The sequence below is a fragment of the Dipodomys merriami genome, unplaced genomic scaffold, assembly GCF_024711535.1.
Source record: "Dipodomys merriami isolate MVZ:Mamm:240054 unplaced genomic scaffold, mDipMer1.0.p SCAF_26, whole genome shotgun sequence".
Classification (NCBI taxonomy): domain Eukaryota; kingdom Metazoa; phylum Chordata; class Mammalia; order Rodentia; family Heteromyidae; genus Dipodomys; species Dipodomys merriami.
This window is the reverse complement of record NW_027204048.1, coordinates 2,831,051-2,857,087: the sequence shown is the minus strand read 5'-3', so window position 1 is coordinate 2,857,087 and position 26,037 is coordinate 2,831,051. Positions and strand designations below refer to the sequence as shown.

At 38.8% G+C, this 26,037-nt stretch overlaps 1 protein-coding gene across 9 annotated transcripts; it reads left to right on the top strand.

The window, feature by feature from the left end:
• Positions 1-3: 3 nt before the first annotated feature.
• Positions 4-24,951, top strand: Rmi1 (RecQ mediated genome instability 1). Of its 9 annotated transcripts, XM_070035485.1 has the most exons (6): positions 4-178; positions 4,460-4,555; positions 7,227-7,283; positions 14,804-14,921; positions 19,988-20,077; positions 22,082-24,951. In XM_070035485.1, exon 6 carries the CDS (start codon positions 22,115-22,117, stop codon positions 23,987-23,989), a length of 1,875 nt encoding a protein of 624 aa, XP_069891586.1. In that variant the 5' UTR covers positions 4-178; positions 4,460-4,555; positions 7,227-7,283; positions 14,804-14,921; positions 19,988-20,077; positions 22,082-22,114; the 3' UTR covers positions 23,990-24,951. The 9 variants fall into 9 exon arrangements, with proteins under 9 accessions (XP_069891586.1, XP_069891585.1, XP_069891589.1 ...); XM_070035484.1 differs by lacking the exon at positions 14,804-14,921; XM_070035487.1 differs by lacking the exons at positions 4-178; positions 14,804-14,921 and adding an exon at positions 223-287.
• The last annotated feature ends 1,086 nt before the right edge of the window (positions 24,952-26,037 follow it).

Genomic DNA, 26,037 nt, shown 5'->3' with positions numbered 1-26,037 from the left:
AGGGGGCGTTTTTTCGAGCCCGGAGGGAGTCTTTGGAGCCGGTCGGAGCAGCGCCTGCGCGTGGCAAATCGGGCGGGAAGAGGCAAAAAGCCCTTAAGCAGCTGGTCTTGCCGATTTCGGTTCCCACTGTCGCGTGGCCAGGTGACCACTGTCGCGCGAGGGAAGGCAGAACGCCCAGGTCGGTGCCCGGCCCAGACTTAGGCCCTGTGGCTGTAGTTCCCTTGCTTGTGTCCCTTCCTCCCCGCCCGCCCGCCTTCCTGGGCGGCGGGGTCCTGCGGTGCGCGGCGGTAAGTGCAGCCCGCCGGCGCGGCCCTCGCCCGAGAAGCCCGCGGTGGGTAACGGTCCGCGCCGCCCGGTGGTCACGGCGCGACCGGCCAGACCGGGCCGGAAGGCGCGGCGGGCGGTCCTCCGGGGTGGGATCCCGGGAAACGCGGGACGCGCACGCCGCAGCCTCGCAGTACTCGGGGTTCCGATCCGGGGGGCGTGTTTTGCCGGGCTCGCGGCCCTACGGAGACCTTTCATCACCACCACCATCATCATCGTGATCATTATTATTATTAAGTAGAAACCTGAACCCAAGCATGTGGTTTTTTAACCCCTTACGTGCTTCTTGGTATGAGCACTCCAGTGTCGTCGTTCATTCCGAGAAAAACTCCAGGCAGCAAATGTTCCTTTTCTGAAGTGCAAATCGGCTAATCCACGCTCCCTTCACTACTCTCTGTGGCGCCTACCTTTTGTCGGGATTGGGAAGTGATTAGAACGGAAACCCTTGCACTCAACCTAAGCTGCTGTTCTTGTAGGGTTACTCGTTTCTAAAGCCCCGGTGCCAAGCTTTGATGGCTTTTGTTCAGGCATATAATAGGTCACGCTGAGTTGGTGACAATCCTGGAACATTGACAGCCGTGGTTGCACCGGCTTTCCACGATGCTTACTTAGCCTTCCACCCACGATCACAAAGTCACGTTGAAGCATAAAGATGTTATACTCTTACCTAAAAGCGAAATTCACATTTAACACACACAAACGCAAACGTGTATTGTAGTGATGGTTTTGTGCCAATTTACTCCCCTTGTAACAATTTCCTTCTTGAATAAATTAAATACATATACCGGCATCCTTTTTAATAGCTGTAATGATTGCATAACACCCCTCGTCTTTTACTTTCGTGTGTAGGAAGGAAAGTTGATAATGGGAATTGAGGACTTGGTTAGCACTAATATTTACATCTTGGGAGAACACATCAAATACTGTTAGAGAAGGCATAATGTCTGGGGTAGTGCAGCTTCTGCAAGTTAATACAGCTTCTAAATCTCTCCACCGTGAAGAATATATAATCTTATTGAGGGGTTAAGCAACAAACACGTTTTGGTTTTAAGTTGTAAAGTTCAGATTTCTATTAAAAGTTCATCCAAGAATTAGGGGCTGGTTATAGAAATTTAATCTACCAGACAGCATTTGCAACATGTAATTCAATCTATCATTGTAAACCTGGGTTAATGTATGCATGTAGGAATACGATAATAATGATCTTAAAAAAACAACAACTGGTATTTCTGGTGAAGCCATTTTCTACATTGATAAAACAGTGATGAGTGGAACTCCAAAGAGCAGCTCTGTACAGGAATAGATTTACCTGCTTAGTGAAAGTTGTTACCATCTCTAGATATCATCCTGGGAGGGATGTTTAATCATCCCCATCCTCTGTTTTCTTCCTTATCTTTTATATACATTTCAGATTTTCTCTTTAACATGAAAATCTGTCTTCATCTTTTCATTCTCTAAGTAAAATGGATAGTTTTCTATTCAACAACGTTGAAACCTGTGCTTAGAGCTCTGTATGTGGGTTAATAGCACCCAGGCCCAGCAGAGCAAAATAACAACCCAAAACCTTTGCTCATGTAAAGACTTGACTAGTTAATTCATTCAGTAGCTCCTGTCTGGTGTAATTGTTTAATGATCATTTTGGACTGTTAAAACTAGTAAAATTTAGCTATGGGATTTATTTCAGATAGGCTAATATAATTGATATTATACTCTGCCAGCTGGATCATTACTTATAACTACCATGTCTTGAGTTCTCCACCTTGTGCCAGATCTTACACTGGCAATTTAATGCTTATTATAGAACTTTGAGTCAGTTATATTTAACCTTTGTTTTATGAACAAGAGAATTAAGATTAAGAGGTAAGGACTATGTCCAAAGTCACTTAACAGAATTGGGTTTCATACCAAACCTATTCACGTTCTGCTTTTTTCTTGCATTAATAGTTCAGAAATAACTGTGTGTTGGGGGGGGGGGTATATGCATGCGCAGGGACCTAGGCACTATTCCTGAACTTTTTTTTTTGTCCGTCGTGGGGCTTGACCTCTGGGCCTGAGCGCTGTCCCTCAGCTCTTCAGCTCAAGGCAAGCTCCCTACCACTTGAGCTACAGAGCCACTTCCAGTTTTCTGGTGGTTTATTGGACTTAAGAGTTTCACGGACTTTCCTGCCCAGGTTGGCTTTGAACCATGATCTTCATATCTCAGCCTCCTGAGTAGCTAGGATTACAGGCGTGAGTCACTGGCACCCGGCTATTCCTGAACTTTTTTTGTTCAATGTAGTACTCTACCACTTGAGGCTCAGCTCCACTTCCAGCTTTTTGGTAGTTAATTGGAGATTAGAGTGTCACAGTTTTTTTTTCTCTGGGTTTGAATCATGATCAATCCTCAGATCTCAGTCTCCTGAGTATCTAGGATTATAGGCATGAGCTACTGGTGCCTGGCTTCTGATTGCTTCTTGATTTCAGTCACTCCATAATTTTTCTCTGTAATTTTTAGCATACCTTCTTAAAATTCTGAAATTGCCTTGAAGACATCCCTAATAAATCAAAACAGACTTTTTTTGTTGTTCTTGGTTGTGGGGCTTGAACTCTGGGCTTGGGTACGTCCCTGCACTCTTCAGCTCAAGGCCAGCACTCTACCACTTGAGCCACAGCTCCACTTCGTTTTCTAGTGGTTTATTGGAGATAAGTCTGACGGACTTTCCTGCCCGGGCTGACTTTGAACTGTGATCCTGAGATTTCAGCCTCCTAGAGTAGCTAGGATTATAGGCGTGAGCCATGGGTGTCCACAACCAAAAATAAACAAACAAGTAAATATATAAATAAATAAGGTTCTGAGTACAGAACAAGGAAACTTGTTGGAGATGCTTATTTGGGAGGATTGGAAGAACAGAGAATATGATAGAGTGGGTGAGATTGGTTGGAATATGGTGTAAATGTGTGGAGATGTAACAAATCTCTCCCTCTGTATAACTATTATGATAAGCTAATAGAAAATAACCAGTGTGGGCTGGGAAGGAGGCTCAGTGGTAGAGCACTTGCCTTGCATGCATGAGGCCCTGGGTTCGATTCCTCAGCACCACATAAGCAAAAAGAAAAAAGCTTGAGCTGAAGAGCTGAGGGACAGCGCCCAGGCCCAGAGTTCAGGCTCCATGACCAGACCCAAAAAAAACAAATAACCAAAGTCTTCCAAAATTAGTATATGAGAGTAACTGAAAATCTGTAAGTCAAATATGTCTAAACCTTAGTGATGAGTGATAGAATTTTTCTGCTTTGCTTTTGGCTTCTGTTGATTTCTTGGTAGTCAAAATGTAAATTAGCATGATCAAACAATTTATGAGACACAAAATGTTAATTAAAATTTTTTCTCTAATGAATTTTAAGGATTAAGCTGTGTATTATTTTATCTATCTACTTATTTATTTAGCTGGTTATTGGGCTTGAACTCTGGGCCGCGTGCTGTCCCTTAGCTCTTCAGCTCAAGGCTAGCCACTTGAGCCACAGCACCACTTCCAGCCTTTTCTGATTATGTGGTGCTGAGGAATCAAACTCAGGGCCTCATGCATGCGAGACAAATACTCTACTACTGAGTCAACTTCCCAGCCCCTGCGTATAAGTTTATATGTGAACTTTTTATTGACCCTAAATAGTACTTTGAAAATATTTAAAGATTGTTCTGGAAAACAGTGCAATTATTTTTCTTCTATTGCTGAATGTTTGTGATAACACAATGATGAACACTGAAACACATAAATGTTCATTACTATGTTTCTCTCTTTTGTTGCTGCTTCTGCTGTGACTGCTGCTTCCCCTATCTCTATCTGTCTCTCTCCCTCTCCCTCTCTCTCTCTCTCTGTCTTCCTCTCTCTCTTCTTTGTTTTCTTTTCTTTTTTCTTTTTGCTTCTGGGGCTAGAACCCAGGAACTTGTAAAACAGAACACTTATTTTACCTCAGGTTATAGTCCCCAGCCCCTTGTCCTTATTTTTGGTTGTTTTCTTAACATTAAGTCTGGAAATTGGAAGATGTGTATCATAAAGTGTGAACATATTAAATGTACAATTTCCTTGTGTAGTGTAGTTGTTGAAAATAAGAGGCTGTTATTTGTATATTAATGGAAAATTGTACTACCTTTGCTAAGCTCTCCTCAGCTGCTTTTACTTCCTACCACTACTGTTATCCAATTTCTCCAGAGGGGGAAGAGCAGAAGCCTTAAGAATTCTCTGAAAGGCCAGATGTAAGTAATACAATTTACTAAATTATTAAGATTTTTAGTTATTGAAACCCAGTTACGGTTCATTTTGTAGATCCTATATTAATCAAAATGACTACTTTATTTTTGTGACATATGTAAAAAATCCTATTATCTTTTTATTATAATTAATTATGATATGAAGTTGTAGTGATTCTTATCTGTGCCCCAGAGCAATCATAACCTTTGCTTTACTTACCATGCTGAGAAATGGAGATTTATATTTAGTAGGGTGTTTTGTTTTTTTTTTTTCCCCTCTGAAAGTTCTGGACATTTTGGTAAAATCCTTGAGAATGACTGTATTTGAGTGTTTATAGTGTTAACTATTTCTCATTACAGTTTGCTTGTTTTTCCAAATGTCTTGATTATCTTTTGGAGTTTTACTCATTGGAATTTTTTCTTTGCCTTGTAACAATAACATTATACTGTGACATCGTGACATTATAGTAAGTCCAGAAATTAGGATTTAAATCCTGGAGGGTCGTTTTGGGAAGAATTTTACTAATTAGGACCTGCATACATTAACAGATCAGTTTAGTTGTTACAGTTGAATAAACAGTATTTTTTAGAATTTGTCTATCTGAAAGGGGTTGTCACTTGATGTGGTTAGTCACAATACAAAGAGGTTTGTTTGAAATAAAAGAAAATAAATGTTAAAAAATAAACTGACACATAGCCTTAAATTATTAGTTTGTAATATTTTGAGAAAAATTCTGGTATTTTAGAGGAAAGGAAAGGAAAAGTAGTGCTTAACTATAATACTGCTCTTTTTGAAACTCAAATTTTAAAGTAGTAGATGATATTATTAACTCTGATTTGTAATAAAATAATTTAATGCTTAGCTTTTACATGAGATCTGATAAGTTATTTCTTTTTTTTTTTTTTTTTGCCTGAACGCTGTCCCTCAGCATTTCAGCTCAAGGTGAGTGCTCTACCACTTGAGCTACAGTGCCACTTTCTCATTTCATTTTTTAATAACAGTATGATACTCTTTTTTTTTTCTTTGTCAGTTTTGGGGCTTGAATTCAGGGCCTGGACACTGTCCATGAGCTTTTCTACTTTAGTGCTCTACTACTTTGAGCCACAGTTTCACTTCTGGTTTTCTGGTCGTTAATTGGAGATAAAAGTCTCACGCATGTTCACTTCAGCAGCACATATACTAAAATTGGAGCTATACAGAGAAAAGTCTCATGGACTTTCCTGCCAGGGCTGGCTTTGAACTGTGGTCCTCAGATCTGAGACTCTTAAGTAGCTAGCATTAGATGGATGAGCCACCAACACACCACTATTGGTACTCTTATAAAATGCTTGTTTGGATTTTATATATAAATGGGGTTTATAAGCAAACAAGGGCTAGCTATATATGTCTTTTGTACTTCTGTCTTCAGGGTCTAGAGAAAGGTATAAAAATAGGAATTAGGGGGCTAGGAAGGTGGCTCAGTGGTAGAGTGGTTTCCTTGCATGCATGAGGCCCTGGGTTCGATTCCTCAGCACCACATAAGCAAAAAGAAAAAAGCCGGAAGTGGCGCTGTGGCTCAAGTGGTAGAGTGCTAGCCTTGAGCTGAAGAGCTGAGGGACAGTGCCCAGGCCCAGAGTTCAGGCCCCATGACCGCCCCCCCCCCCAAAAAAAAAATAGGAATTAGCAAGATTTAGATTCCAGTTGCTTGGTATGATCTTTAGATCTTAGTCTTTATGTTACAGATTGTTTTGTAGTTTAGATAATATTGCAATTTAAAAGTATTTTCTAAGTTAAAATCTTGCAAATAAGAGGTTTGAATTTATTTTTAGAAAACCATTCAATTCTGTCGATATATCCATACCTGCTAGGATATAGAATTAACTTTGAAATTTATCATTGCTCATTTTGTACCCTGCCTTGACCTCTTTCAATTTACAAATGCTTAATCTTTGTTTCTGGTTTCTTCCTCTTAAACATTTCAACAGTATTATTTTTGATATTTAAAAGGTTCTGGTAGAAAACAGTGTTTCTGTTACATGAAGGTAATTTACATTTTTATGTTATATTCACAGTGATTTGTGGTACAAAAAAATACTCTTAAAGGGCTGAAAATGTGGTTTAGTGGTAGAGTACTTGCCTAGAATGCATGAAGTCCTGGGTTCAATTCCTCAGTACCATATAAACAGATAAAGCTGGAAGTGGTGCCGTGGCTCATTTGGTAGAGTGCTAGTCTTGAGTGAAAAAAGCTCAGGGATAGTGTCCAGGCCCCGAGTTCAAGCCCCAGGACTGGCAAAAAACAAACAAAAAACTTCAAGTAACTTAATTATAATTGTATTTATGCTGTATAAGTGACTGAAACAATTCATAACTTTACCGAAAGTACACTTTATACTTAGTTTACACATCATCACCACCTTTGATAATTAACACTAGCATTATTTGTTAGCATTGTAGTGTTTAAATTTTAGTTGACAAAGTGGTAATGTATTCACCCAGCGCTAGTAAAAGCCATTTAGCCAGCTTAATATTTTAGATTAAAAATTGATAACATACAATAAATTTACACTTTAGATCTTAGGTTATGTAAAGTACAGGTCTCTTCATAAAGCACTACTAAGCTGTGACCTTGTAGAATTACACTTGGAGGTTTTAACCTGCATTTATTTTAGTTAATTCTATATTTTATTAATTTCTTAGGTCTCCCTTATGAAGCATACAACCAGATTTGGATATTCATTTTGATAGTATTAAATGGTGAGTTTAACATATTTATGTTTACTATAATTGCTGACCTTTTTTTCTTTTTTGGATTTTTGAGATAGGGTCTTCAGTAAAACTCATACTTCAGTTTGGTGTAGAGTTCTGTAAGTTTTCATAAAAATACATGTAGTCAATGGAACCCACACCACAATCATAATATTGAACAATTCTATTACCACCAAAATTTCCTTGTGCCTGTAGTCAGTTTCTCCTCACATCCCCAGCCTTTGGCAATCGGCTTTCTGTTTGTATAGTCTTGCCTTTTCTGGAATGGAGTTAAAATGAAATTGTGTATTTCTTAGCTTCATTCATTTAGCATACTGTTTGGTATTCATTCATGTTACATGTACCTCAGTACTTTTTTTATTAGTGCCTTGTATTCACTGTATGAATATACCACAGTTTATTTACTCATCATTGAAGGCTATTTTGAGTTGTTTCTGCTTTTGTTGCTTATGAATAAAGCTGCCATAAGTATTCACATTCAGGTTTTTTGTTGTCCTGTTCAATTGTGTGTGTGCATCAAATGTGTTTTGGCATCAGAGCTTGAACTGAAGGCCTTGCTTAGCTTTATTGTTCAAGGCAGGCACTGTACTGCTTGAGCCATGCCTCTTCCAGCTTTTTGCTTGTCCCTTGGAGAAAAGAGTCTCTTGGATTTGCCTGTCCTGATAAACTGTGATCCTCAGAATGTGAGCTGTTAGGGCCTAGCCACCTATTCAGTTTTTTGATACACATATTCAGTTTTTTGATACAGGCTTATTTTCCAGGCTGGCTGGAACTTGTTATGTAGCCTGGGCTATTCTCAATTCTCCTGCCTCTGTTTCCCAAGTGCTTGAATTAACAGTTATGTGATACTAACACCTGGTTCACATTCAGATTTTTTTTTTTGGTAGGTCATGGGGCCTGAACTCTGGGCTTGTGCACTGTTCCTCAGCAATTCAGCTCAAGGGTAACTCTTTACCACTTGAGACACAGCACCACTTCTGGCTTTAAAAAAAAAATTTTTTTTTTTGTGAAAATACCGTACAGAGGGGTTACAATTACATGGGCAAGGTAATGAATACATTTCTTATCAAGCATTGTTGCTTCCTCCTTTGTTTCCCCTTCCCATCCTTTCCCAACCCCCTCTCCCCCCGGCTTTTTCTGCTTATGTGGTGCTGAGAAATCAAACCCAGGGCCTCATACATGCAAGGCAAGCACTCTACCACTGAGCCACCTTTCTAGCCCCTCACATTTAGATTTTAATGAATATGGAAAGTATTTTATTTGCTTAAGTGAATACCTAATACTTCTATTTCTGGGTTGTATAGTATGACATGTTTAACTTTCTTAGAAAATACAAAACTTTTCTCAAGTAACTATGCCATTTTGCTTTCTTACAAAAGTGACAAGAATTCTAGTAGTTGGTTTTATTACTTACATTTTTGTTGCTAGTTCTCAGCTTGAAACTCAGTACCTCAATCTTTTGCTCAGCTTGTTTACTCATGGCCAGCTCACTACCACTTGAGCAAGCCATGCTTCCAGCTCTGTGTTTACTGGATAAATGGACATGAAGTCTCATGGATTTTTCTGTCCAGGTTGGCTTTAAACCATGATCTTTGGTTCTCAGCCTCTTGAGTAGGGAGGATTACAAGTGTGAGCTACAAGTAACTTGTCTTTGTTAGTTTTTATTTTAACTATTTATACATGTGTTACTGGTTCTGATATAAGGTCTAAGTTTTATTTCACTGATGTCTAATAATATTGAGTATCATAGCATATTTTTATTTACTACATGTTTTCTGAAGTATCTATTTAAATCTTGTTCATTTTAAAACTTGTTTTATATAGTCATACTATAAATCTATGGTAAGTCCTTCTAGTCTGTGTCTTGCTGTGTGTTGGGTATACCTGTTTTGTCTTTTTTTGTTGTTGTTGGTAGTGGGGCTTGAACTCTGGGCCTGGGTACTAACCCTGTGCTCTTCAGCTCAAGGTGAGCACTCTGCCACTTGAGCCACAGTGCTATTTCTGGTTTTCTGGTGGTTTATTGGAGATGCTCCTCAGATCTGCTCCTCAGATCTCAGCCTCCTGAGTAGCTAGGATTACAGGTATGAGCTACTAGCGCCCCACCTGTGTTTTGTTTTGTTTTTTCCTGATACTGAGATTTGAACTGTTGAAGTGATGCTCAGTAGGCAAGCACCCTACCACTTTTCTCAACACTCTTTTTATAGTCTTAACTGTGTTTAACAGAGAAGTTGTGAAATTATCTCCATAGCATAGATAAGATTAATTTTTATTCTTTGCATGCAAGTATCCTATTTTCTCAACACCATTTGTTAAAGAGACTATCTTTTTTTCTGTTGCGTAGTCTTGATATTATTTTAGATAATGAGGGTTTGTTTCAGGGTTCTTAAATCTGTTACGTTGGCTTATATGTCAGTTTTTATGCTATTTTCTTTTTATTTTTTATTTTGGAAGTTATGGAGCTTGAACTCTGGGCCTGGGTGCTGTACCTGAGCTCAAGGTATCTTCAGCTCAAGGCAAGCCCTCTATCATTTGAGCGCAACTTCCAGTTTTCTGGTGGTTTATTGAAGAGAAGAGTCTCATGGAGGGAGGGGGGAGGCTGGGAAGGGATGTGAAGGGTAAACAAAGGAGGAGGCTGCAATGCTTGGTAAGAAATGTACGCATTATCCTGCCCATGTAATTGTAACTCCTCTGTACAGTATGTTCACAAATAAAATTAAATTAAATTAAAAATAAAAAAAATAAACTTCCTTCTCTACAGTTAAAAAAAAAAAAAAAAAGAGTCTCATGGACTTTATTGCCCAGGCTAGCTTTGAACCTTGATCCTCAGATCTCAGCTTCCTGAGTAGCTAGGATTACAGGCATGAGCTACTGGTGCTTTTCTATTTTTAATCTATATATGTTTTTCTTGAGTTAAGCACTAACAAGGGCCTCTAGAACTATATTGAAGTGGATATCTTTGCTTTGTTTCTAATCTAGGAGAGAACACATTATTCTTTTATATCTTTAAATGTTTTGTTCATTGCTGGTAGCAGTAGTAGCAGTAATGAAAGATTTAGTAAGACAAATGGATGATAATATTAGGGACATTTTCTCCCAAAGTTAAACATCTGTGCATAGAAGTCAGTGGAATGAGGAAGATTGAAGAAATGAATATATGTATACCAAACTTCAAAGAATCGTTTGAAAAATGACAATCCTGAAGCCCAAGTGTGGTGGTAGATGCCTGTGTAATCAAGCATTGGGGAAGCAGATGTCAGATGATTGTGAGTTTGAGATCAGTCTGATCTTTTTAATGAGATCCCGTCTCAAAAAAGGGGGGAAAATGTAATTCCTTGCCTTCCTTTTCTTTTCCTTTCTTTGTCCAGAAGCACTTTTAACATTGACAGCTGATTTTTGTTGTTGTTTTTATTTCCATTGCTCTGAGAGCATACAGAGATCCCATGTGTGATTCTTTAGTTTTAGGCATTTATCTATGACTCTTACCATAGAGATGAAGATTTAGCTCTTTTTTCTGTCTTTAGCAGTTTTCCATTTCACTTTATAGCTGTGTTACTGTTTTTGTCATTTAGAGTATGTATTAAAACTACATTATGATTCTTTAGTGTTAGGTACTTTTTTATTTTTTACCGTCTGTCTTTTTTACTAACCTACGTCCCCATTTTCACATATTTTTCCATCTCACTATACAACTGAGTTAAATAAAACTTGTCATTTAAGGTATTATAACTGTATTGATACAGACAAGTAAGTCATGTAGTATACAAATCATGGTACTTTGTCTTTCCACTGCAACTTTTGGTTTTCTTGAATTACAGGTGTTTTTTTTTCTTAGTATTGTTTGTTTACTGTTAGCTTCTCTTATTATTTAAATATTCTTTAGGTATTGAGGGATATTTGTGTTCTGGTGTTACACAGGAGTAAACTAAGAAAAAAATGTGTGAAATGCTAGAAGTGATAGTCCTATGCAACTTTAGCTCCTTAAAAAATTATCTTTCTTGAGGCTCTCTGCCTCTGTGCATGCGCACAGGCATAGACATACAAACACTCTCTCTTTTTAGATGCCAGTACTGGGGCTTGAACTCAGGGCCTGGGTGCTTTGTAGCTTTTTCACTCAAAAGCACAGCTTCACTTAAGGCTTTTTGCTGGTTACTTGAAAATAAAACCTCAGGGACTTTCCTGCTTAGGCTGACTTTCTATTCCAAAAGTTACTCTAGAGAGTGCAGGTCTGAAAAGCTTTTATGCCACTATCAAACTTACTTGATAAATTGCTTAAAGAATTTTCATTCAATAATTTGAAAGAGTTGCTCATTTATCTTCTAGTTAGCATCAGAGAGTCTGAAGCCATTTTTATTCCTTATTCTGTTGATGTAACCTGTTTATTTTTCCTTTGGTGAGTTGTATACTTTGGAATTTCATAGTGATATATATATTTTTTTTTTTGGGTCCGGTCGTGGGGCCTGAACTCTGGGCCTGGGCACTGTCCCTCAGCTCTTTAGCTCAAGGCTAGCGCTCTACCACTTGAGCCACAGCACCACTTCTGGCTTTTTTCTTTTTACTTATGTGGTGCTGAGGAATCGAACCCAAGGCCTCATGCATGCAAGGCAAGCACTCTACCACTGAGCCACCTTCCCAGCCCCAGTGATTTTTTTATTTTATATACATGGTTTTTATACATTGTGTTGTTTCCTTTCATTGGGAATCTTCTAGATAATTTTCTTGCCCTCCTTTCTTTTCATTTTCCTCTTTTCTTTTTGTTTAATTAGAATTTTTTAATCAATACTGGTGTTTATTTTATTAATTTTGGGATTACCGTTACATGAGCAAGGTAATGAGTACATTTGACTCCAAGGTCTTTGATCCATTTGGAGTGGATTCTGGTGCAGGGTGACATATAAGGATCTAGCTTTAGTTTTCTACCAGTGATTTTGTCAGCACCATTTACTGAAGAGGCTGACTTTCTTCCATTCTATGTTTTTAGCTCCCTTATCGAAGATTAGGTGGCTATAGGTCTGTGGGTTCATTTCTGGGTTTTCAATTCTATTCCATTGGTCCTGAGGTCTGTTCTTGTGCCAGTACGGAGCTGTTTTGATTACTATGGCTTTGTAGTAGAGTTTGAAATTTAGTTTTGATATTCCTCCACCATTGTTCTTTCTGGTAAGGATCGTTTTTGCTATTCGGGTCTTTTATTGTTCCATATGAATTTTTGGATTGCCTCTTCTATTTCCTTGAAGAATGAAATTGGAATATTGATAGGCATCACATTGAATTTGTAGATAGCCTTGGGAAGTATTGCCATTTTCACGATGTTGATCTTTCCAATCCAGGAGCATGGGAGGTTTTTCCACTTTCTAAGTTCTGTTTTGATTTCCTTTTTCATGTTTTTAAAGTTTTCATCATAGAGGTCCTTCACTTCTTTGGTTAATTCCTAGGTTTTTTTTTTTTTTTTTTTTGTGGGCTATTACGAATGGAGTTGCTTTTCCAATTTCAGCTGCACTCTTATTGTTGGCATATAGAAAAGCCATTGTTTTTTTTTTTTTTTACTAAAATAAGTTATTTATTGCTTTTTAAAAATAAATTAACATTTATAATAGAATGCCAAATGTGGTGTATTAACAAGGGCATAATACATTGCAGTTAACAGATTTCCAACTTACTGTATAACTAAATTAGAAATAAGTCAATTAAACACTGGGCAAACTTCAAGTCAGTCATTGCCACCTAATTCCAAAAATTCATGTTGCTTCACATTTTAAGAGGCAAATCAGCACGGGGCCTGTCCCCAACAGAAACGCACTGACAAAAGACAAGTCCAGGGAAGAAAAGAAGCCACGTTTATTACCCTGAGGAAGGTGGTGGTATTTCCACCAGATTTATATGAATGACCGTTTGATCACAGAAACATCTCAGGACAAGAGTTTGTTCTGGGATATGGTAAGCATGGTCTTGTCCTAATTCTTGGCAGTGTGTGGTCATGGGCCCATCCTGAGGGTTGGGGAATTGGTAATGCTATGCTGTAGGACTTCCTCAGATGCCACTATGGCTCCTGCCCTGGGAGCAGTGAGAAGATGGCTCTCCTTTCCTTAAAGATACTGGCTTGGTACCACTTGCGGAGGTATGAAGGTATTGTCAACTCCAAAAGAGTCCCATCCACAGTTTACCACACATGGATGCATGAGGTTTTTTAGAGCTTTACTGAGATTGTCAATAATATAATCACTTTTTTGTACTTATGAAACTACTTAAATTTTCCTGAGTTAAGCCATTGATTTTTGAGGGTTAATTTTATACCCTGCTATTTGCCCAAGTTTTGAATCAGCTTGAGTAATTTGGAAGTGTAGTCCATGGGATTCTTTTTTTTTGGGGGGGGGGGGTCAGTCGTGGGGCTTGAACTCTGGGTTGGGCGCTGTCCCTCAGCTCTTCAGCTCAAGGCGAGCGCTCTACCACTTGAGCCACAGCACCACTTCTGGTTTTCTAGTGGTTAATTGGAGATAAGAGTCTCACGGACTTTCCTGCTCGGGCTGGCTTTGAACCGTGATCCTCAGATCTCAGCCTCCTGAATAGCTAGGATTACAGGCGTGAGCCACCAGCGCCCGGCTTCATATCATATTTTAAATACTTAATTCTTGTTTCCTCTCTGTGTTATCGCATATGGTCTTTATTTTATTTATATTATATCTGCTTGAGGATATTTTATTTTGGTCGGTCGTAGTGCTTGAACTCTGGGCCTGGGTGCTAGCAGTTCCTCAGCTCTTCAGCTCAAGGCTAGCTCTCTACCACCTGAGCCACAGCGCCACTTCCGGTTTTCTGGAGGTAAGAGTCTCGTGGACTGACCTATGTGAGCTGGCTTTGAACTGCGATCCTCAGATCTTAGCCTCCTGAGTAACTAGGATTACAGGAGTGAGCCACCATCACCTGGTTTGCTTGAGGATATTAATAATAGATTTTTTTAAAGCTTTTAACTCCTTCAGTAGTCACTTCATTGTGTTTTTCTGTTTGATATAGTTTCTCACTAGAGAGCTTTCCCAGATGTTTTGTCATAATTAGAGTGGGAAACTAGAAAGCCGATTAAAACCTTAATCTGGGTGCAGCTTCACAACGGTCATTTAATGGGTACTTCCCCTTTTAGTTTTTTGGTTGGTTGTGGGGCCAGAACTCTTAAGTCCAGGCGCCCATCCCTCAGCTCTACCACTTGAGCCACAGCGCCACTTCCAGCTTTTTCTGCTTATGTGGTGCTGAGGAATTGACCCCAGGGACTCATGCATGTGAGGTAAGCATACTACCACTGAGCCACCTTCCCAGCCCCTCTTTTAGTATATTTAGGTCTTTCCAGTTGGAGACTCTAATCCTAGACGCTGATGTTTCTTGGAGTTATGAGGATAAAGACAGTGGAATATTCCACACTCAATATTTAAGAATTCACTTGTTCTTCCTATTTTCAGTATGATAGCTTCACCTTCAGCACAATTCTGGTATCTCCAAGCTTGAAACCATCTCTTTTTACTTTCCAGAAAATAGAAATAGTCCTCTCCCTGACATGCGTTTGCATTGTTACAGTCGTAACTCTCTTAAGGGAGTCTTTTTTGTGGATCATCTTAACATCCAGCTTTCTGGTCTGTGCTAAATTATGTAAGTTATTTACCACTTAATTGTTTGTGTCCCACCTTCCAAACTTTAATGGCATTATTTTGTTCTCAGATATTCCTTTCTGCCTTTCTCCTTCCCCTTCTCTTTCCCCTATCTTTTCTTTTTCTTTCTTTTTTTGGGGGGGAGGTGGGGGAAGGGCTGGTCATGGGGCTTGAACTCTGGGCCTGGGTGCCGTCCCTGAGCTCTTCAGCTCCAGGTGAGAGCTCTACCACTTTAGCCACAGGGTCACTTCCAGTTTTCTGATGGTTTATTGGGGATAACAGTCTCATGGACTTTCCTGCCTAGGCTGGCTTTGAAACTCCATCCTCAGATCTCAGCCTCCTGAGTAGGTAGGATTGCCTGTCTCCCTATCTTTAAGTTAAGATTTTCTTATTCTTAGAGCTTTATGGCTTTTGAAGTCCATTTTGAGCTGGGCATCAAGGGCTCTTGCTTATAATCCTAGCTACTCAAGAGGCAGAGATCTGGAGAATCACAATATCAAGCCAACCCAGGCAAAAAGTTATTGAGACCCCATCTCAACAAAAAGAGCTAGATACGGTGGTACAAGTCTATAAATGCAGGTCTGAAGGTATAGTCCAGACTGGGCAAATAAACCCAAGACTGTAAAAGAAAAGAAAAAAATAGCAAAAAGGGTTTAAGGGTATGATTCAAGTGGTTTAGCACTAGACTAGATGAACAAGGTTCTCTATTCAATCCCTAGAGAGGGTGGGGATGGGGTGGGGCGGTGTCTTAGAGATACAGCTCAGTGGTAGAGTGCTTGCCTAATATGAGGCCTGAGGTTTGATATTCACAATGGGTGCCAAAAGGTAAACACTAAAATTTTTCTAAAGTTCAAGAAAAATAATCTAGATTGAAAAGGCTCAATCACCATTAATTTTTTTCACAGTTTAAAATACTGTGGCAAAAAGCATAACATTAAAGATAAATTTTTAAGAATATCTTAAGACTCAAGTTGCATCTGAAATTCAAATGAATAAAATGGGGAAAATCAAGCTGGGGAAGTGGTGGCTTATTCCACTCTTCTTGAAAAGCAGAGATCAAGAGGATCAATCTCTCCTTTCCCCTTTTAACAGTAAAAGCTGGGCATGGTGGCATGAGTGTGTCACCTTACCAGAGAGGCAGGCCATTGATAGGAGAATTGTGATCCAAACTAGTGAGTGTTCCACCATTTGAACCATGTCCCCAGTCCTTTGCTTTTAGTTTGTTTTTCAAATAGGATCTTATTACTTTTACCTTTGCTGACCTTGGACTGTGATTCTTCTATCTTCCCACCCATCCTCAGAGTTATTCCACTTGGAATATACTTCAGTTAATAAAATTCAACATACACTAGTGATACCTGCCTACCCATGTTTATTACAGCACTATTTACACATAATATACAAGTCATCAGATCAGCCTTATATGTCCTGTCAATATATTTATGTCCCATCTTATATGACTATCAACAAATGAATGTATAATGAATCAGACATAGAAGGCAGAATGGGACTATTTGGGGGAAGAGGGAGGATGTCAAGATGAGGATGGTTGTGCAGATATGATCAAAGCACATAGTTAATACAACTATGAAGATGTCTTACTGAAACCTATTATTTAGTATAACTAATAAAAATGAATGTTATTTTCCTGTATTTTGTGTACAAAACAACATGATATGTATCCTGTTTTCTTAACAATCAGCCAGGAGGGCTGGGAAGTTGGCTCAGTGGTAGAGTGCTTGCCTCACAAGGCCCTGGGCTCAATTCCTCAGCACCACATAAGCAGAAAAAGCCAGAAGTGGCACTGTGGCTCAAGTGGTAGAGTGCTAGCCTTGAGCTGAAGAGCTGAGGGACAGTGCCCAGGCCCAGAGTTCAGGCCCCAGGGTGACAAAAACAAACAAAAAAATCATCCAGGAAAGGTTTCCATTTTATAAGTCAGAGAGCTGGTGTAGAGGCTCTTGGTTTCTTTGTTAGGCATGCCTCTTTAGTCCTACATAGTTTATTTTTTACCACAACATAAATAAATAAATAAATAAATAAATAAATAAATAAATAAATAAATATATACCTTACCTGCCTTTGAGATTTTTACATTGATGATGTAGAATTAGAAATACAAGGGCTGGGATGTAGCTCAGTGGCAAAGCGCTTGCCTAGCAAGTGCAACGTCCTGGGTTCGATACCCAGTACCAAAAAAGAAAAGACAAAAAAAATACAGTTAAAAAAAAAAAAAAGAAATACAAATACTAGCTGGGTGCTGGTAGCTCACATCTGTAATCCTAGCTACTCCAGAGGCTGAAATCTGAGGATCACAGTTCAAAGCCAGCCCGGGCAGGAAAGTTCATGAATGATTCTTATCGCCAATAAACCACTAGAAAACTGGAAGTGGCAGTGTGGCTCAAGCTGTAGAGCCCTCACCTTGAGCTGAAGAGTGCAGGGACAGTGCCCAAGCCCAGAGTTCAAGCCCCATGACCGACAAAAAAAAGAAAAAGAAAAAGGAAATACATATACTGTCATTCTCCTCAATATAAACATTTACAATTCTATAATTAGGATGACCTTAGCATCCCCGCCACAAAAATTTAACCATGTATTCAGTTAAATTAATGTGCCTATTGTTTGCAGGATCCTGAGAGCTATATGCTTCTATATTTTTTCATAGCCTATTAAGAATATTAATAGTAGCAAGCACTTACCTAGAATTTATTCTGTGCTAAGACTGAAGTATAGAGCCAAAGAGGAATATAATTCAGAGACAGTGATGAATTCATGTCACTGAAAAATATGAATAGAGACAGCTGGCAGCTTTTAGATCAGCAACAAATTGAAGTTTTAGTTACCTGCCATTCCTCAGGAATTTGCTATACTTACTTCCAGAGTTTTGGGGGATGCAATGTAGAGTAATTTTGTTGCTATACTATAAGATTAACATCTCACAGTTCAGATTCCTAAAATTTCAGATAGATTTTCATGGTTAAGAAATAAAGGAGAAAAATGCTTGTTAGCTCATTTCAGGGCAGTCTAAGACTTTATCCAATGTAGGAATTGGTCATTTATTCTAAAATAACAATAACTGGTTGGTTTTTGTTTTGTTTTATTTTTGTTTTTCTTGCATTTAAAAATTTATTTAAAGGTGCTGTACAGAGAGGTTACAGTTTATAAGGTATTGAGTACATTTCTTTTTGAACAGTGTTTTTTGAGTCTGGTACTGGGGCTTAAATTTAGGACTTTTGCTTGGCTTTTTCTCTCAAGTCTGGTGCTCTAACACTTGAACCACACCTTTACTTCAGGCTTTTTGCTGGTTGATTGGAGATAAGAGGCTTGTGGAGATAAGAGGCTGAAGACTTCAAACCATAATCCTTATATCTCAATGTTCTGAATAGTTAGGATTACCGGCATAAGCCAACAATAATCATAGTTTTTGAGTGCTTTTTGTCAGCTGTTGTGGTAAGTACTTTAGTAATATAGATTGCTGAGTTCTTACTATTGTAGCAGTGCTACTTTTTCAAATTATTCTTCAGAATAATCTAAGAGGAAAAAGGTAGTATTTTTATTTCACAAATGTAAGGTCTGCCCTGGGGCTTGCAGGCCCAGTGCAGACACCTCCCTACCTCTTGGCTAAGTTTCTGCCCAGTATCCTGTGTTACCAAGGTAACTGGCAAACCTGGAAGCAGTCATCTCCCTCTCCTGCTAGGTTACATCCTAGGCCACCTCTTGTAACGACCCCCATCTGACCCTACGAGGGTCCCAGGCCCTAAGGTCACATATAGATCCAATGTGGCCACAGCTTTCCCTCAACTGGCCACACCTCTTCCTGTCCCTGGCCTAGATAGTCCTGGCCGTGGGGTAGTTCTTCCCTCTCCATCATGCACAGCTAGGCAGCAGTTCAGTACATAAACTTCTTTTCTTGCCTGAATACTGCGGGGTGTTCTCTTCATTGCCTACCTAATGAAACCTACTTATTTAGTATACCTTACAACAAATAAGTAGGTTGGTTACTTTGAGGTTGATTAATTTGAGGTCACAGAATTTGTAAGTGAAACATGGTGCTGACCCAGGGTTATACCCTGAACTGTTATATATCCAAATACTTTATATCTTGAGTCTTTTTATTGCTTTTTTTTTTGGTCCGCCATGGGGCTTGAACTGTGGGCCTGGGTGCTATCGCTCAGCTCTTCTGCTCAAGACTAGTGCTCTACCACTTGAGTCACAGCGCCACTTCTGGTTTGGTTTTCTGGTCGTTAATTGGAGGTAAGAGTCCCACAGACTTTCCTGCCCTGGCTGGCTTTGAACTGCGATCCTCAGACCTCAATCTCCTGAGCAAGTAGGATTATAGGTGTGAGCCACTAGCACCCAGCTTTTATTGCCTTCTTTTTTTCTTTTTCTGTTTTTTGGGTTGTGGTCTTGAACTCTAGATCTGGGTGCTGTCCCTAAGCTATTCAGTTCAAGGTGAGTGCTCTACCACTTGAGCCACAGCGCCACTTCTGGTTTTCTGAACCACGATCCTCAGATCTTAGCCTTCTGTGTAGCTAGGGTTACAGGCGTGAGCCACCGACATCCAGCTATCACTTTTTTTTAATATCTTAAATTTTTATAATAGCTCTTTGAAGGATAGAATCAAGAAGTAGGCTTTGAAAGAGTAACTTTTCAGTTACCTGTTTCTGTTTTTTGTTTTTGTTTTTTGGGGGGGGGTCTGGTAGTGGGGCCTGAACTCTGGGCCTGGGCGCTGTCCCTCAGCTCTTCAGCTCAAGGCTAGCACTCTACCACTTGAGCCACAGCGCCACTTCCGGCTTTTTTTCTTTTTGCTTATGTGGTGCTGGGGAATTGAACCCAGGACCTCATGCATGCAAGGCAAGCACTCTACCACTGAGCCACCTTCCCAGCCCACCTGTTTCTGTTTATTTCACTCTAAACCATGTATTTTTATTGTGTTAACTCCACTTTGCCCTAACCAATAACAGAATCCCCAGTACCATAGCATTAAACTCTTGTACTCAGGAACATAAACCAGTGATCATTTGTACAGCTTCCTCTCATAACCCTACTGCTTCTTGTCTTGTGTCTCAGGGCCATTTCTGAGCAGTAGATATTTTGAATACTTCACTGAACAATCAGTTCCAAATCCTGTCATCAAGTTCTGCGCTCTGGTGCCAAGTGGTAAATTTTCTTCTATTTCTACCTCTTAGATAACTTCACCTGTAGAAGGAACAAATTAAACTAATGTGAATAAATAATAGATTAGTGTTTTGTTATTGCATCACACTGAGAAAAATCAATAATAAGGATATTTATCTGGCAGGACTATTAAGAATACCAGCTGGTAGGGGTGCTGTGGCTCAAGTGGTAGAGCGCTCACCTTGAGCTGAAGAGCTGAGGGACAACACCCAGGCCCAGAGTTCAAGCCCCACAACCAACCAAAAAAACAAAAAAAAAGAGTTCAAGAATACCAGCTTAGCCTGGGTGCTGATGGCTCATGCCTGTAATCCTAGCTACTCAGGAGATGGAGATCTGAAGATCAAGGTTGGAAGCCAACTTGGGCAGGAAAAACTATGAGATTGTCATCTCTAATTAACCACCAAAAGATAGCTGGAAGTAGAAGCTGTGGCTCAAGTCTTAGAGCACTAGCTCAAGTCTTAGAGCACTAGTGTTGAGCAAAATTGCTCAGAGACAGTACTCAGGTCCTGAGTTCAAGCTGTAGAACCAGCACACACACACACACACACACACACACACACACACACACACACACACACACACACACACACACACACACACACACACACACACACACACACACACACACACACACACACACACACACACACACACACACACACACACACACACACACACACACACACACACACACACACACACACACACTATTTTAGCAAACCAGTATGGTTGCTTTACATTTGTTCAGTCTACTGTTATTTGTTAAAATGTTATCCTTATGGGGCTGGGAAGGTTGCTCAGCGGTTGAGCACTTGCCTTACATGCATGAGACCCTGGATTGGATTTCTCAGCACCACATAAACAGAAAAAGCCAGAAGTGGCACTGTGGTTCAGGTGGTAGAGTGCTAGCCTTGAGCTGAAGAGCTCAGGGACAGTGCCCAGGCCTAAAGTTCAAGCCCCCTCGCCCCCCCAAGAAAAAATGTTATCCTTATCCCACCTATTTAAGTGCCAAATGGCCAAACACAATAGTGACTTTTAGCATTGTTAGAATTAATTACGAATATGAAAAGAGCTTTGGTGAACATTATTTCTTAACTGAATTTTAAAGTATTAGACCTATTAGTTTTATACAACAATTTCTATTTACTGAGTACCTTTTATATGTCTGAAATTGGTTTTTTGTTTTTTTTTTTTTTCTCTGTCAGTCACAGGCCTGAACTCTGGGCCTGGATGCTGTCCCTCACCTCTTCAGCTCAAGGCTAGCACTCTACCACTTGAGCCACAGTGCTACTTCTGGCTTTTTCTGGTTATGTGGTGCTGAGGAATCGAACCCAGAGCCTAATGCATGCAAAGCAAGCACTCTACCACTGAGCCTTCTTCCCAGCCCCATGAAATTGTGTTTAATAAATACTATTAAGGTAGTTTTTACAACAATCCTATTATAAGATAGATAGTAGTTTCAATATTTTAAAAATGAAAAAGCTGAATGAAGAAACATACCATATAGCTTATAGTTTGACAGCCAGCTTTCAAACCTGATCTGTCTCAAACATTTTTGTTGTTGTTGTACTATTTGATACTTTTGGACATTTGAATTTTATTCAGGTAGAATGTCTTAGTTGAATTTTTTTTTTCTCTTTTCTTGGGGTTTGAAGTCAGGGCCTGGCTGCTGTCCCTTAGCTTTTTTGCTTAAGGTTAGCCACAACCACACTTCCACAACTACACTTCCAGCTGTTTGGTGGTTAATTGGAGTTAAGGATGTCATGATTTTCTTGCCCGGCTGGCTTTGAAGCACAATCCTCAGATCTCAGCCTCTTGAGTACTAGGATTGTAGGCATGAGGCACCAGCAACCAATTGAATGTCAACGATTTTTAAGATGGAGAAAGAAAAAGACTGTGGTGTTTGTGCTTGCTTGAGCATCATAGAAAATTATAGAAGCCTGCATTTAAATGTACTGAATTACCATGTTTTTGTTTTGTTTTCAGGTATTAGATATTTTTTTTTTTCATTGAAGAGAAATGAGTGTAACTACTATTGCATCAAGAGTTGAAACCTGGCTGTTAGCTACATGGCATGTTAAAGTACCTCAGATGTGGCTGGAAGCTTGTATTAACTGGATCCAAGAAGAAAATGATACTTTTAATTTGACTCAGGCACAAATTAATAAACAAGTATTTGAACAATGGCTGCTTACTGATCTGAGAGATTTGGAACATCCTCTTTTACCTGATGGCATTTTAGAGATTCCAAAAGGAGAATTGAATGGGTTTTATGCTCTACAGATTAATTCTTTGGTTGATGTAAGTCAACCTGCATATTCTCAGATACAGAAGTTGAGAGGAAAAAATACAACAAATGATCTGGTTACAGCTGAAACGCAAGTTACCCTAAAACCTTGGGAAGCAAAGTCTTCTCGAATGTTGATGCTACAGATCACTGATGGAATTGTACAAATGCAGGCAATGGAGTATCAGTCTGTTCCAGCTCTTCATAGTGATCTTTCTCCAGGAACAAAAATTTTGATTCATGGAAACATTTCTTTCCGTCTTGGTGTGCTCTTGTTAAAACCAGAAAATGTGAAGGTCTTAGGAGGTGAAGTAGATGCTCTTTTAGAAGAATATGCCCAAGAAAAAGTACTTGCAAGGTTAATTGGGGAACTTGATCCTGTAGTCTCAGTCATACCAAGTAATGCTACTGAAAATATCCCCAGAGTTACAGATGTTCTAGATCCTACTTTAGGACCTTCTGATGAAGAACTTTTGGCAAGTCTTGATGAAAATGATGAACTTGGGGAAAACAACGATATCTCCTTGGAAAGGTGTTTGAACATAGGCAGTTCCACAAATACTATTCATATGAGACAGTCAAGTTTTGAGCCAGGACCTATTTCTCCGAGACCAAAGGAGAAACCACCAAACCAATCTATGTATTTCACTGATGTGAATTTAGATGACTTTTGCCTGGAGGAGGCCTTACTTTTGGAAGAAACTGTCCAGAAAGAACAGATGGAAATCAAAGAATTAGAACCACTGAGTTTGAGTAAAAACACAGCTAAATGTATAGAGAGATTTTCACATAAACCTAATATATCAGGTGACTTTTCTTTGGCTTACAAACAAGGAGACAATAGTTGGGGTGAAAACAAATTATCTGAACAAAAGACTCATGAAGATAAGTCTTTAAGTTATCCATCTGCTAGACATCAAAACAGTAATATTTCTTTGGGTCATTGTAATGTACCTCTAGCTCATGATTTTACAAATAAAGATAAGGACCCAGAGACAGATAATAAAATAAAACAAACCGTCAGCAGTTCAGGTGGACATTTCTTAAGTAATAAAATATTAAGTAGAGACATTGTTAACTGTGTACCAAAAAAGAGTTCACAAATTTCTAGTGAAAATGGTCACCATTTACAAGCTTGTTCAAAATCGGTAGAGAATAGCACTAATATTTCTCTTGCTATGGATTTGCATTCTCCACCCTTTATCTACTTGTCTGTCCTAATGGCCAGCAAACCAAAGGAAGTTACAACAGTGAAAGTCAAAGCATTTATTGTGACTCTAACTGGAAATCTCTCGAGTTCTGGTGGCATTTGGAGTATCACTGCAAAGGTTTCTGATGGCACTGCATATTTAGATGTAGACTTTGAAAATGAAATACTGACTGGTTTAATAGGGTTTTCAGTGTCAGAAATGAAAAAGTTAAAAAAGGATCCTCTTAAATACCAAAAGTTCCTTGAAGGTTTGCAGAAATGTCAGAGAAATCTAATAGATTTGTGCTGTCTAATGACTATTTCATTTAATCCTTCTTTGTGTAAAGCCATGGTACTTGCATTAGAGGATGTTAGTATGGAACACCTGGAGAACCTGAAGAAGAGATTGAATAAATAATTTGCCAAAGTATTAGAGAACAAATCATAACAGGAAGAAAATATTTAGAATTAAATTTGACCCAATTTTACTTTTGAAACTTTGTTTTGGTGAAAAGCAAAATCAATGAAGTTTCATAGTTTATTTCAATTTAAATAGAAATGTTTAATCATATGTGTACACTTAATTTTTTTAACTTGGTTGAACCTAGATTCATACTAGGTGAAGGGTTGTACTACGTAGTACTCCTGAATCCCTTGGTGATTTTCTTTTAGATAATATTTAGTAGTCCCACTATTCTTAAGAAATTTGTTTTCACTTGTCATTTCACAGAAGATGATTTCTAAAGTATTGTTCTTTTGAGTCATTATTAAAAGCTGGTATTTATAATTTTATTTCAATACTTTGAGTATCCAAAAAGTTTGTTTATAGAGTTATTAGAAAAAAGTTTAAATTATCAGGATATCAGGCTTTAAGATGCAGATTTTTTGCTGGTTTTTGATAATTATAAATATTTGACATATTTAAGGTAAATCTTGCTAACTAGATATTACTTTACAGATAGATAGTACTACACACTGAATTAAAAACATTGTATTTTAAGTCTGCCAGTGGTTTTTTACCTTCAATCCTAGCTTCTCAGAAGTCTGGGATATAGAGGATAAGGGTTTGAAGCCAGCCTAGGCAGAAAAGTGCTTGAGATTCCAACTCCAAAAATCATCAAAATTCCCTCTCTGAGGTATGGCTCAAGTGATGGATCTTCCTGAGTTCAAACCTTGGTGCTAGAGTTGGGAAGAGGAAGAAAGAACAGTATTTTAAATGGCTTATTAAGAGCTTCATTATTAACCACTTCATTTTTTTAAACTAAATGGTTTTTCCATACCTTTAGGTATAATTATCCCATTTTTGAATTAGCTATACATGTAAACTTTTCTTTGTTGTGCTAATTCTTTTAAAGGGAGACTGTTTATCAATCTTCTACTTTGCAATAATAAAGTTATATTTAAAAGATAAAATTGCTTTTTTAATCTTAAAAATTTGAAGTGTTTTGAATTTTAAAAATACTAAATAAATGCTTAAAAATGAGGATGTTGTGTTTAGTTTTTTGGGGAAAAGAATATAATGGGAAATATCTGGAAAACAAATATGTATATAAAATATATACAAGAGCCAGGAATTGGCATCACACAACTGTAATCCTAGCTACTCAAGAGGCTGAGATCTGAAGATGGCAGTTTGAAGCCAGCCTAGGCAGGAAAGTGAGATTCTTATCTCCAGTTAACCACCAAAAGGCCAGAAATGGTTCTGGCTTGAGCACAAAAACCCAGAGACAGCACACAGACCAGCATCAAAACAATGTAGAGGTGTGTGTGTGTGTGTGTGTGTGTGTGTGTGTGTGTGTGTGTGCACTTGAAAAATATGGAAAATACTTTAAAATATTTTCTACTGCTGTTTGAATGTTGATACTTAGCTCATGTGTGCTGTAATAGTAATCTGGTCTGTATCCTTGTATATCTTTCAGTATAAGAGATTGAAAATGGATGCCATTACTTTTTGGGCCTGGACGCTGTTCCTCAGCTCTTCAGCTCAAGGCTAGCCCTCTACCACTTGAGCACAGCGCCACTTCTGGCTTTTTCTGCTTATGTGGTGCTGAGGAATCGAACCCAGGGCCTCAGGCATTCAAGGCAAGCGCTCTACCACTGAGCCACCTTCCCAGCCCCAGACCTGGATTATTTCTGTAGTTTACTAAATGGTCTTTATCTTAATTTGCTCTCAAGCCACTTTGCATAATGTTGTAGAATAGTCCTTAAAATAAATTTCTTGTTTTCTCATTATTACTAATCTCCTTTCATCCCCTTCAATTACAAGATAAAGTCCAAACTTCTCAACTGTTTGAAAGGCTCTTTGTAATTGGGCTTAAATTTTTTAAGCTTCATCCTGTTACATTGCACTCTACCTACCTGCTCTGTACCTAAGTTTTAGTCATTCCCAATTATTTGTAGTTCCCAACTATATACAGGAACAGAACCTCTCATTTTTATACTTCCTGGTCCTCCTGCCTCATCAGA

Excerpts from the sequence above, each read along its gene's own strand:
- Rmi1 (XM_070035493.1), top strand. The coding sequence starts at position 22,115 with ATGAGTGTAACTACTATTGCATCAAGAGTTGAAACCTGGCTGTTAGCT.